We start from the raw sequence: 13,676 nt of genomic DNA on the forward strand, positions 1-13,676 counted from the left end.
CGTGGGCCCCCTGTTGCTCCACCGACGTACTCCTTCCTCCTATATATACCTACGTACCCCCAAATGATCAGATACGGAGCCAAAACCCTAATTCCACCGCTGCAACTTTCTGTATCCACGAGATCCCATCTTGGGGCCTATTCCGGAGCTCCGCCGGAGGGGGCATCGATCACGGAGGGCTTCTACATCAACACCATAGCCCCTCTGATGAAGTGTGAGTAGTTCACCTCAAACCTACGGGTCCATAGTTAGTAGCTAGATGGCTTCTTCTCTCTTTTTGGATCTCAATACAATGTTCTCCCCCTCTCTTGTGGAGATCTATTCGATGTAATCATCTTTTTGCGGTGTGTTTGTTGAGACAGATGAATTGTGGGTTTATGATCAAGTCTATCTATGAACAATATTTGAATCTTCTCTGAATTCTTTTATGTGTGATTGGTTATCTTTGCAAGTCTCTTCGAATTATGAGTTTGGTTTGGCCTACTAGATTGATCTTTCTTGCAATGGGAGAAGTGCTTAGCTTTGGGTTCAATCTTGCGGTGTCCTTTCTCAGTGACAGTAGGGGCAGCAAGGCACGTATTGTATTGTTGCCATCGAGGATAACAAGATGGGGTTTTCATCATATTGCATGAGTCTATCCCTCTACATCATTTCATCTTGCTTAAGGCGTTACTCTATTTTCATTAACTTAATACTCTAGATGCATGCTAGATAGCGGTCGATGAGTGGAGTAATAGTAGTAGATGCAGGCAGGAGTCGGTCTACTTGTCTCGGACGTGATGCCTATATACATGATCATACCTAGATATTCTCATAACTATGCTCAATTCTGTCAATTGCTCAACAGTAATTTGTTCACCCACCGTAGAATACTTATGCTCTCGAGAGAAGCCACTAGTGAAACCTATGGCCCCCGTGTCTATCTTCATCATATTAATCTTCCAATACTTAGTTATTTCCTTTGCTTTTTTACTTTGCTTTTATTTTACTTTGCATCTTTATCACAAAAATACCAAAAATATTATCTTATCATATCTATCAGATCTCACTCTCGTAAGCGGCCGTGTAGGGATTGACAACCCCTTATCGTGTTGGTTGCGAGGATTTATTTGTTTTGTGCATGTGCGAGGGACTCGCGCGTAGCCTCCTACTGGATTGATACCTTGGTTCTCAAAAACTGAGGGAAATACTTTCGCTACTTTGCTGCATCATCCCTTCCTCTTCGGAGAAAACCAACGCAGTGCTCAAGAGGTAGCACGATCCATTTATGGACTGGTGCAAGCCTCTCGGAGTTGGAATATACGGTTTGATAGTGTGATCAAAGCATATAGTTTTATACAGACTTTTGAAGAAGCATGTATTTACAAGAAAGTGAGTGGGAGCTCTGGAGCATTTCTGATATTATATGTAGATGACACATTGTTGATCGGAAATGATACTGAATTTCTGAATAGCATAAAAGGATACTTGAATAAGAATTTTTCAATGAAAGACCTCGGTGAAGCTGCTTATATATTGGGCATCAAGATCTATAGAGATAGATCAAGACGCTTAACTAGACTTTCACAAAGCACATACCTTGATAAAGTTTTGAAGAAGTTCAACATGGGTCAAGCAAAGAAAGGGTTCTTGCCTGTATTACAAGGTGTGAAGTTGAGTCAGACTCAATGCCCGACCACTGCAGAAGATAAGAGAGAAAATGAAAGGTGTTCCCTATGCTTCAGCCATAGGCTCTATCATGTATTCAATGATGTGTACCAGACATGATGTGTGCCTTGCTATCATCTTAGCAAGGAGGTACCAAAGTAATCCAGGAGTGGATCACTGGACATCAGTCAAGAACATCCTGAAATACCTGAAAAGTACTAAGGATATGTTTCTCGTATATGGAGGTGACAAAGAGCTCATCGTAAACGGTTACGTCGATGCAAGCTTTGACATTGATCCAGATGACTCTAAGTCACAAACTGGATACGTGTGTTTATTAAATGGTGGAGCTGTCAGTTGATGCAGTTCCAAGCAGAGCGTCATGGCGGGATCTACATGTGAAGCGGAGTACATAGCTACTTCAGAAGCAGTGAATGAACGAGTCTGCATGAAGGAGTTCATATCCGATCTAGGTGTCATACCTGGTGCATCGGGTCCAATGAAAATCTTTTGTGACAATACTGGTGCAATTGCCTTGGCAAAGGAATCCAGATTTCACAAGAGAACCAATCACATCAAGAGACGCTTCAATTCCATCCGCGATCAAGTCAAGGAGGGAGACATAGAGATTTACAAGATACATATGGATCTGAATGTTGCAGACCCGTTGACTAAGCCTCTCTCACGAGAAAACATGATCAGCACCGAGACTCCATGGGTATTAGAATGATTAAAATGTAATCTAGATTATTGACTCTAGTGCCAGTGGGAGACAGAAGGAAATATGCCCTAGATGCAATAATAAAGTGGTTATTTATATTTCCTTATATCATGATAAATGTTTATTATTCATGCTAGAATTGTGTTAACTGGAAACTTAGTACATGTGTGAATACATAGACGAATAGAATGTCACTACTATGCCTCTACTTAACTAGCTCGTTGAATCAATGATGGATATGTTTCCTAACCATAGACATGAGTTGTCATTTGATTAACGGGATCACATCATTAGAGAATGATGTGATTGACTTTACCCATTCGTTAGCTTAGCACGATGATCATTTAGTTTGTTGCTATTGCTTTCTCCATAACTTATACATTCTCCTATGACTATGAGATCATGCAACTCCCGAATACCGGAGGAACACTTTGTGTGCTACCAAACGTCACAACGTAACCACCGTAACCAAGTCACCTCTGCTGTCAAAAAAGCCATAGCTCGCAACTCAGCCTCTGCACTCGAACGGGAAACTGCGGTCTATTTCTTCGTCTTCCGGGCAATGAGAGAACAACCAAGGAAAACACAGTGAGCAGAAAGTGAACGGCGATCCGAGGGATCACTAGCCCACGTAGCATCCGAAAAGGCCTGAAGCTGTAATGAACTGGAGCGAGGAAAGAACAAACGGTGAGAGATCGTGCCACGAAGATATCGGAGAACACGAAGAAGGTGACTGTAGTGGACTGAAGTGGGAGCAGAGACAAACTGACTCAAAATATGGACTGGATAAGAGATATCCGGACGAGTGACAGCTAGATAGACAAGACTCCCAACGAGATGATGATAACGCGTCGGATTAGACAAGGGGTCACCATCAGTATCACGGAGGTGAACATTGAGCTCCATGGGAGTCTCAACAATGCGCTCGTCAGTAAGCGCAACACGAGCTAGAAGATCATGTATATACTTTTCCTGGGAAATAAAAAAGCCATCAGAGGTAGATGAGACTTCTATCCCAAGAAAGTATCGAAGAGGGCCAAGATCAGACATAAGAAACTGTTCACTAAGACGGGCCTTCACAAAGGCAATATACTCAGGGTCGTCACCAGTGATGATCATGTCATCGACGTAGAGAAGAAGAAGAGTCCGACCACGAGCTGAAAGGTGGACAAACAGCGTTGGATCATGAGCACTCGCTGAAAACCCAGCGGCAGTCACCACAAAGGCAAAACGCTCAAACCAGGCGCGAGGGGCTTGCTTAAGGCCATAGAGAGAGCGACGAAGACGGCAGACCATGCCATCAGGAACTGAATACCCAGGTGGAGGCTGCATGAAAACCTCCTCACGTAGCTCACCATTAAGAAAGGCATTCTTAACATCAAGCTGAGATACAGACCAATGACGAACAGAGGCCACGACAAGAAGTGTGCGAATAGTGGTCATATGGGCCACATGAGCAAAAGTCTCGTCGTAATCATGACCATGCTCCTCCTGAAAGCCACAAGCCACAAGGCGAGCTTCGTAGCGCTCAAGAGATCCATTGGAGCGAGTCTTAACCTTGTAGACCCACTTACAAGTGATTGGACGAACACCAGGAGGAAGAGAAACAAGGTCCCACGTGCCGGTGCGCTCAAGAGCAGCAAGCTCCTCTGCCATCGCAAACTGCCATTCAGGATGAACAACAGCTTGACGATAAGTAGTCGGCTCGAGAACAGCAGCACCAGCGCTTGGAAAACTAAGATGATCAATAGGCGGAAGCGGACGAGGACGTAGGCCATAAGTAGGCTGAGAGGAGGAAGATGGCACATCAGTAGACGCGTCAGTAGACGCATCCACAGGACGCGAATGACGAGTATAATACTGATGAAAAGATGGAAAAATATGAGGAGGAATCTCCAAGGTAGACTCAGGGGATGGAGATGAAGAAGTCACCGGGGATGAAGGTGGAGAATCCGGTGACATGCGAGGTGAGGAAACCATGGGCGATGGTGAGGGCGAATCTATGATAGGCGGAGAAGCAGGGGTAGCACTACAGGTAGACAAGGGCTGAGGGGGAGTGATAGTTGTGTTGGGAAAAGTGAGGAAAGATATATCCTCCACTGAAAAGGTCAAGGAAGATGGGCGCGGATAGAAGGGACGAGACTCATCAAAAGTCACATCCCGAGAAATATGCATCCAACGACCGATAGGATCCCAACAACGATAGCCCTTATGCTCATCACTATAGCCTAAGAAGACACACTCAACAGACTGAGCGGACAGTTTGGTGCATTCACGAGGGGCTAGAAGAACATAACAAACACAACCAAACATACGCAGCGTCGAGTAATCAGAAGAACGATCAAAGAGACGTTCAAAAGGAACACCACCCTACAGAGCAGTGGACAGCTGAAGGTTGATGAGATAGGTGGAAGTGGAGACAGCCTCAGCCCAAAAGTGAGGTGGAAGAGAGGCGGCGATCATCAATGCACGAGCCGTATCAAGAAGGTGACGATGCTTGCGCTCAGCCACGCCATTCTGAGCATGAGCACCAGGACAAGAGAATTGAGCAAGAGTACCCTGCTCGGCAAGAAACCCACGCAACATCTTGGAGATATACTCTCCAGCAGAGTCAGCACGGAACACACGAATAGGCGTAGAAAACTGAGTGTGAACCATGGCAGCAAAATGCTTATAGATAGACAAGACCTCACTACAAGAAGACATAAAATATATCCATGTGTGTCGAGAGAAATCGTCTATAAAGATAATATAGTAGCGATGACCTCCTTTCCAGGCAAAGGGAGCTGGACCCCAAACATTGGAGTGAACAAGGTCGAAAGGATGCTGAGACACAGTCTCGCTATGAGGATAAGGTAACTGGATCTGTTTACCGAGACAACAACCCTGACAGTCTAAAGACACACCGCCGGAAACGGATCCAAGAAGACCGCGTCGAACTAAAGAGGAGAGACGAGAGCCACACAAATGAACAAGGCGATGATGCCACTGCTGAAAAGAGCTGGTAGACAAGGCAACAGAGGCGGAGTGACTGGCGGTGGTAGCAGCGGAGGGAAGATGAAGCTAGTCAAGCTCCCAGAGGCCCTGGGAGTCACGGCGCCGGGGGCCAGCACCAAGAAGAGCACCAGTATGACGGTCTACAATAGATCAAGAGTCAAAGTTGAGAATGACCCGACAACCAGAGTCAACAATCTGACCACCGGACATGAGCTGCATGGTTAGTCGAGGAACATGAGCAACATCAGGAACATGAAAAGATGAAGTGCTAAGAATGCCTCGGCCAGTAACAGGAAGAGATGTACCATCAGCTGTAAGAACATGAACAGGAGAATCAAGAGGTCGAGCAGAGGACAGAGTAGATGAATCATGAGTCATATGAAAAGATGCTCCAGTATCAAGAATCCATGGAGATGTACCTGCTTGTGTAGAAGGTGATCTCACAATGCCAGAAGAGTCAGTAGCAGAACCAGCGAAACCTGTCGATGGAGAACCCGAAGTTGGATCTAACAGGCCTTGAAGTCACACAAGCCCTTGCTCGGTCAGGGACTCAACTGAAGAGGTCGTCGTAGAGGGACCCGACAATAGTGAGTCAGATGCAATCAGCATGCAAAGTCGCGCAATCTCCTCCTGAGTGAAGTACACAACTGAAGTAGTCGACGTAGTAGCACTCGCAGAGCAGCGGCCACCACCGCCTGTGGAAGCCGCTACATGTGGCAGTGTAGCATGACCAGTAGCGTCTGCAAAGGCCAGTGGAGGAGACGAGGCCGCAGTGTCCGCAAAGGCCGGTGGGGGAGACGAGGCTGTACGCAGACAAGCACCAAGCGCCAAAGGAAGACGCGTGTGCGAGGCACAGTCGATGGAGTCATATGCACCAGCACAGCCGGTGAAAGTCGTGAAAGGAGTCGGTGTAGAGCAACAATCACTATGTGCGAAAGTCGAAGGAGGAGCCGCAAAAAAACGACCAGCACAATCTGCGGAAGACGTCGACGAAGACAATGTCATGAACGGACGAGCACCAAGCACCGAGAGACGATGCATATGCGCGACGGGACCAGTATAAGAAACACCGTCGATAGGCAACTGGGAGCAATGCAAAGACATTGTGCTGAACAACGACACTTTTTTTAGAACACAATCAGCCTGACGCACCAAAAGTATAGAACCACCTCGCGTGTGCACACCAGCCAATGGGTGTACAGCAGCCAAGCAGCCACCAGCAGGACGAACCAAAACCGTGGCCCATAGCAGCCACGCCCAGGTCAACTGACAATGCAGCCTCAAACAGATGGCAACGGCCACGCACAGATCTCAGCGGTGGCAAACGAACGGCGGCCGGACGGTGATGGAGGCAGACAGCGGCCGGAGGATGCGGGCGTCACCCACGCACGTCCTTCCCAAGACAAGCAGCGGCGTATTGCAGCGGCTCGATCTCAGCGGTGGGGGATGGACGGAGAAGTCCTTCGATCGCGCCAGTAACGGGCGGAGGAGTCCTGCGGCGCTCGGGCTCGATCTGTAGTCAGCACGAAGGAGTCCGCCGGCTCGATCTGAGTGCTCGAGGCGGGCGAATCGGATCCGGACGAGGCGGACTGACCGAGATAGGAGGGAGAGAAAACGCGGCGGCGACGGAAACAGCGACAGCCGGCAAGAAGAACACAGCGGCACGGGGAGAGGATCAAGCACAAGTTGCGCGTGCTAAAAAAACCTAAGCTCTAATACCATGTTAGGAATATGCAACTTGTATTCCCATGGGGCCATAGGCCGGTATATATACATGTATAGGTGGGAAATATGCAGAAAACCCCTTATACAATGGGGTAAAGACAAAAGGCTACATGGCTATATATACTACTCTAACAACCGGGTGATTATAAAGGTGCTCTACATGTGTCTCCGATGGTGTTTGTTGAGTTGGCATAGATTGAGATTAGAATTTGTCACTCTGATTGTTGGAGAGGTATCTCTGGGCCCTCTTGGTAATGCACATTAATATAAGCCTTGCAAGCAATATGACTAATGAGTTAGTTGCAGGATGATGCATTACGAAACGAGTAAAGAGACTTGCCGGTAACGAGATTGAACTAGGTATTGAGATACCGACGATCGAATCTCGGGCAAGTAACATACCGATGACAAAGGGAACAACGTATGTTGTTATGCGGTTTGACCGATAAAGATCTTCGTAGAATATGTGGGACCCAATATGAACATCCAGGTTCCGCTATTGGTTATTGACCAGAGACGTGTCTCGGTCATGTCTACATAGTTCTCGAACCCGTAGGGTCCGCACGCTTAACGTTCGGTGACAATTGGTATTATGAGTTTATGTGTTTTGATGTAACAAAGGTAGTTCGGAGTCCAGGATGTGATCACGGATATGATGAGGAGTTTCAAAATGGTCGAGACATAAAGATCGATATATTGGATGACTATGTTTGGACATCAGAAAGGTTTCGAGGGAGTTCGGGCATATACCAAAGTACCGTGGGGTTACCGGAACCACCCGGGGAGTCAATGAGCCTTAATGGGCCATAGTGGAAAGGAGGAGGAGGCGGCAAAGGTGGGGGCGCCCCCCCCCCAAAGCCCAATCCGAAATGGAGGGGGGGCCTTTCCTTCTCTCCTTCTCCCCCTTCCTTCCCTCTCCTACTCCAACTAGGGAAGGGGGAATCCTACTCCCACCGGGAGTAGGACTCCCCCTTGGGCGCGCCTAGGAGGCCGTCCCTCTCCCCCTCCTCCACCCCTTTATATACGGGGGGAGGGGGCACCCCATGGACACACAAGTTGATCATTGAGCTCTTAGCCGTGTGTGGTGCCCCCCTCCACCATAATCCACCTCGATCATATCATAGCGGTGCTTAGACGAAGCCTTGTTCCGGTAGCATGATCATCACCGTCATCACGACGTTGTGCTGACGAAGCTCTCCCTCGACACTGCTGGATCGTGAGTTCGTGGGACGTCATCGAGCCGAACGTGTGCAGATCACGGAGGTGCCATACTTTCGGTACTAGGATCGGTCAATCGTGAAGACGTATGACTACATCAACCGCGTTGTCATAACGCTTCCGCTTACAGTCTACGAGGGTACGTAAACAACACTCTCCCCTCTCGTTCATATGCATCACCATGATCTTGCGTGTGCGTATGATTTTTTTTTTTAAATTACTACGTTCCCCAACACTCACATGTTCTAGTACTGAGCGACCCTCCCTATGGGTGTTGGTAGGGTCGCTGTTGTGGACTTTATGGAATGTTAATAAGTTGGTGATTGAGCACATTATCCCGCTTCGTGTGACTGACGCCATATACAAACTGTGCGGCTTTCTACAGCTCTAGAGGTCGCTTAGCAAGCGCCAGGTCCGCCTCTCCATTGACAGGATGATCGTTGCGCTCCGCTCCTCCGCATCAAGACTTGCTCTGCTGCTCCCGCCGCCACTTCCGCCGCCTCCGCCGGAGCCAGATTAGCTTATGTTTTTTGCTTTTGGGGCTTGTCGTGCTAGTTGATCCCCCAACAAGACTTTTGTCTCTCGTACTGCTGTGTTTGTGTGCATTAACCAAGTAAGTATGTCCTACCTAATATTAACATGTAATTTATATCTTGACTAATATTAATGTGCAATACAAGTAATATCCTTGTCTATTATAAATGTCAGCATTAACCAAGTAAGTATGTCCTACCTAATATTAACATGTAATCTATGTCTTGACTAATATTAATGTGCAATACAAGTAATATCCTTGTCTAACATTAACGTGCAAATAGCACGTACCAATTATTATACTAGTAAAACAAAACATGCTAAACAATTCATAAAAAGGAAGACATTTAAATTTAGCAAATTTAGCAAAATTTGCTATAATAAGTTATTGTAGCTTCTGCCCACAAAATTGGTAAACTTGGTCAACACGACCCGAGTGGACCATTTTTTTAATATCCTAGAAGCAGGCTACATAACTATAATAAGTCATCTATTTGTACAACCCCAGTTCATCCTTGCAAGATTCGGTGTTACCCATATGGGATTTGGCCAGCTACACCAAAGCTGAGGTAGAATCTCTTCCCTTTTGTTGTTTTCCAAGTTGATAACACCTATATCCCGGCAGTAATTCTTATACTTCCAAACATATGCCTCATCATCAGTGAAATAGACACAATTTGGCTTCAGCTGAGGGAATTCGTCAGTGCTACGGTATTGCGACTGGTTACACCCGAGAAATAGCACTTGATCGTGCAAGTCGTTTATTAACACAAGGTCTTTTGCTGCCATATCAACCTTATATAACAATATGCTGTTAGTCACAAGTATGGCCTCCTCCTCCTTATCATCAGTATCTTCGAGTTCCAAAATCCTGTGAACTTGCAGCAGATCACCGGATGGAGCCTGGAGAACGTACAGCCGGCCTTGAGTATAAGTCTTCATGTCGCCTATAATTCTATTCCTTGTAATGGTAGGACTGTGGAGATCAAATGTATTGATTTGTCCAAAGCTCGTGAAGGCATACAATAGGCCATTTATGTAGATGCAGTCTTCATAGTCATTACCCCGCGGCAGCAATGTCCACTTACAATCTCCTACTCTTGCAAACGAAAGTTGTGATTCGCTGTGGATGAGAACCACAATGTAGCTTCGTGTAGACGGGTTAGCAAATATGTATGCCCTGATGTAGAACAAGTCGCGAAGCTTGTCCAGAGCATGGGTTGACTTATGATGATCATCCAATTCACAGTCTAGCTCAACGTCATACTTTGGCTCCCACAATTCATACTCCTTAATTGTGCCTGCATCGTCAAAGACCGGCTTCACCCTCTCGTTGGTGATCACTGACGGGAGAGCAATCTGTTGACAGGTGATCGGATTGAGAAGGTGGAGCTCGGACTTCTCGTCAGCGGTGATCAGCCAGCCGTGTGAGGACCCAATCAGATACTTGCTGTGGATGGGTGGATCCGGAAGAGTTAGACTGTAGACCCGCTTTTCCGCGAGGCTGTAGAGACAAGCTACGTTGTGAGCGGCAGATTCAGAGGTGTAGAGAAGGCAAGGCGTCTGGGGCCGTTTGTACAGCTCAAGCTGGCTGCATAGGCTGGTATAAACAGAGCGCCATGAGGAGCAGACGGAGCCCGCACGCTTGAGGTCCGGGATCTCCAGGAGGGCAAAGATATCCATCAATACGTCTCGCGGCAGCTCCGGCAAATTTCTGACCACAATCTTGGTCTCCATCGGCGGTGGGTCTTTTTGGCTTGTAATCTGATCTGGTACAAGGCACACACACACCCCGACGGAAGGCTGCTCCCGGCTGTACTTATAGGCGCTAGGTGAACCAACGCAGGCCGAACCGAATAGGAACGGGGGGGGGGGGGGGGGGGGGGGGGGGGGGGGGGGTGACCTCACTTGTAACCCGAGTAGGAAACGGAGGCCGAACGGGAACACGAGACACATTTGAGACAGTTGGTGGTCGCTCCTACTCTGGTCGCTGCACTCAGCGAGGACCCTGGGACGCGGCGCTGTGCAGGTCGCCGGAGCCGGAGTCGCTGCTACCAAGGTCCAGTCGGGGGAGGCACCGCGGTGGCTGAGCAAGGAGAGGATGGGGAGCGCCGGAAGAGCAGCACGCCGGCGACCTGGATGGGCGGCGTGCGGCAGCAGTAAGAGGTGGGGGTCAGTGGGGGTCGCGAGCTGCAGCAACACTGGGCGACGGGGACAAGCGACAGAACGGGGCGCCGCCTCTTTCATTTCTTCAGTGAACAAAGCATAAATGTGCAGCTCCTATGTATTACTAACATTTTATCCTCAAAGAAAAAAAAGAATGAGTTTAAATGAAGAAAGAACACGTCATCAAGATTTGAAAGTAAGGTGTGGCAAATAATCAATTTCAATGTAAGTAGTGACAAATTCTCAAAAGTGTCAAATTTAGGTGTGCCGTGACGGTAACACATATGCATGTGACGGATTGAGGGGTGGTAGTGCAAGATAGGGATGCAATGTAGTCTGAGAAAATATAAGGAGTAAAATGTTCGATATATTCAGCGCTACTAGATACCATTTTGCTGTACTTGTGTCTCTATCTCTTTACATAAAAAAATACTTTGAAAAAACCTTTTGGGGAGTTAACCCACCCTAATCCAAAAAAATACCTTGAAAAAACCTTTTTTGCGGGAGTTAACCCACCCTAACCCTTTCACCGTAGTCTTATAACTTCCAAATAAATTAGGGGTGGGGCAGAGGTTTGTCTTGTAGCGGGTCCATCGATGGAGGACTTGGATAAGTGGCAAAAGGGGAGGACATGTTCATCTCCACATGGGAAAGCCTTGGTCTCACAAGTGGAAAGGCATGAAACATGCTTTCTATCAAAGTTTTGTTTTATATGTCATGTCTCGCACTAGATCTAAGGAGGGATACAACTTATATAGTTTTCTTCTGAAGTAACTTGTGAAGGGGAAATGACACATGTGTCTGGACGCAAATTTGCGTGTGGGAAGCTACACGGATGGTCCCGAGTGTTTGTGTAGGACCTGGTTATATGGACTAGGTGGGAGTGTGAATAGTCCTATAAAAAATGTCTACTCTAAATTTTATTTTGAAAAGGTATAGTCTTTTCTATTTGGAACCTTAAGAACACATACAGGTGAAAGTCTACAACAAAGCACAGATGCATAAGAAAACTTACAAGGATGTAAGAGTTAGGGAAAAGAGATTGCAAGCATTGCTAACACATCTATGTTTTTCCGATGTTCCGATGGTTAGCATTATCCCACTCCTTGTTGGGAGAGATTGAGACACAAAGTCCTAACACCACAAATGTCCCGACAATGTAGACCACAAAGAGCCCACAAAATACATTCCCATCTATTCCACCATGGCTTGATACCACTAAGGTCAAAGTCTCGCAAGGGGTTGATCTTCCACAAAGAAGGCAATTATTGTAACTTATACAGACTTTTCATTCCTTCACATGTTGAAGGCTCTCAAATGACTCAAAACCATCTAGAAGGTCCACACCCTCAAAGAATAACAAACTAAGCAAAATCACTTGGATGAACTTCTCAAAAGATCATCAATTGACTCTATCAAGAACACATAAAATCACTCTCGCACACAAAGATAGCTTGAAGCGATGAGAGATGGAGCACAAAGGCAATGTGTTCAAGAAAGGGAGGAGCATGGCCTTCAATCTATCAAAGTTCTGCAATGAAAGATGTTTCTAAGTCTCTCCAAAACATGCAAATAACTCAAGGGTTATGGGATATATTTATATGCAGATAGAGGGGGGCGGAGAGAAGAAATCTAACCATTACTTAAAAAACTAACTAGCCGGAAAGCTCGGGAAGAAGGACAACGAGGGAGGTGGCATTGTCCTTATTGGACGATATAAGAGATGCCCGACAAAGGTGTACATGCTCGGGATGGCTCGTTTGCAAGTGGGCAACAAGGAGTCACGAGTGGCGTCCAAAGCCTACCGCTCCCAGTCATTCTTCGGCTCTCGTGCTCCTCGGGCTCTACCGCCCCTGCCTATGTGTTTCTGGTAAGCTCCTGGATCTAGCTCCCCTCTTCTATCTCTCCCTCTGATACCCTATGTCCCCACTGCGCCTAGCGACACCCGCCAACCGCCACTAGAGCTCGACCCCAACCCGATTCCAACAACCCTGAGGCCTTGCACATTCATCCCGCTCTGCAGTAGCATCCGTGTGAGTTCTCGCACCTCACACACATTCCCCTAACACGTTCCCTCGCTGCATCGCCATGTGTACTGGTCGCCGACATTCAAATAGCTAGTGGGCTATTGCTAGGTGCATCCCATGCATTAGACACGGATCACTTGGCCACATTTTAGTTAATCTAGTAAATAAATTTCAAAAATTTCCTTTTTCTTTTTTTAGTTGCCCGTATGTGACCGACATGGGTGGGGTGAAGGTATTTTTTTCTTTTCTTTTCTTCTTTCTAGGTATGTCCCATATGTAGTACTCCTACCTTGAGACTTGAGAGGCTTAGAACAACTACATCGGGTCCCCTCAAATTCTCCCCAAACGGTCTAGGCGGACATCCTGATCACTGTTGGAAATATGCCCTAGAGGCAATAATAAATTAGTTATTATTATATTTCCTTGTTCATGATAATCGTTTATTATCCATGCTAGAATTGTATTGATAGGAAACTCAGATACATGTGTGGATACATAGACAACACCATGTCCCTAGTAAGCCTCTAGTTGACTAGCTCGTTGATCAATAGATGGTTACGGTTTCCTGACCATGGACATTGGATGTCGTTGATAACGGGATCACATCATTAGGAGAATGATGTGATGGACAAGACCCAATC

At 46.9% G+C, this 13,676-nt stretch overlaps 1 protein-coding gene and 1 pseudogene across 1 annotated transcript; both read right to left on the bottom strand.

The window, feature by feature from the left end:
* Nucleotides 1-5,515: 5,515 nt before the first annotated feature.
* On the bottom strand, nucleotides 5,516-6,469 carry LOC147986172 (uncharacterized; annotated as a pseudogene).
* Nucleotides 6,470-9,328: 2,859 nt separating this feature from the next.
* LOC125537464 (F-box protein At5g25290-like) lies at nucleotides 9,329-10,591 on the bottom strand. The gene has a single exon (XM_048700785.2). The coding sequence runs from the start codon at nucleotides 10,577-10,579 to the stop codon at nucleotides 9,329-9,331; it is 1,251 nt and encodes a 416-aa protein (XP_048556742.2). The 5' UTR covers nucleotides 10,580-10,591.
* Nucleotides 10,592-13,676: the final 3,085 nt, after the last annotated feature.

Source organism: Triticum urartu, chromosome 2A, assembly GCF_056163025.1.
Source record: "Triticum urartu cultivar PI428250 chromosome 2A, HENAU_Tu73, whole genome shotgun sequence".
NCBI classification, from domain to species: domain Eukaryota; kingdom Viridiplantae; phylum Streptophyta; class Magnoliopsida; order Poales; family Poaceae; genus Triticum; species Triticum urartu.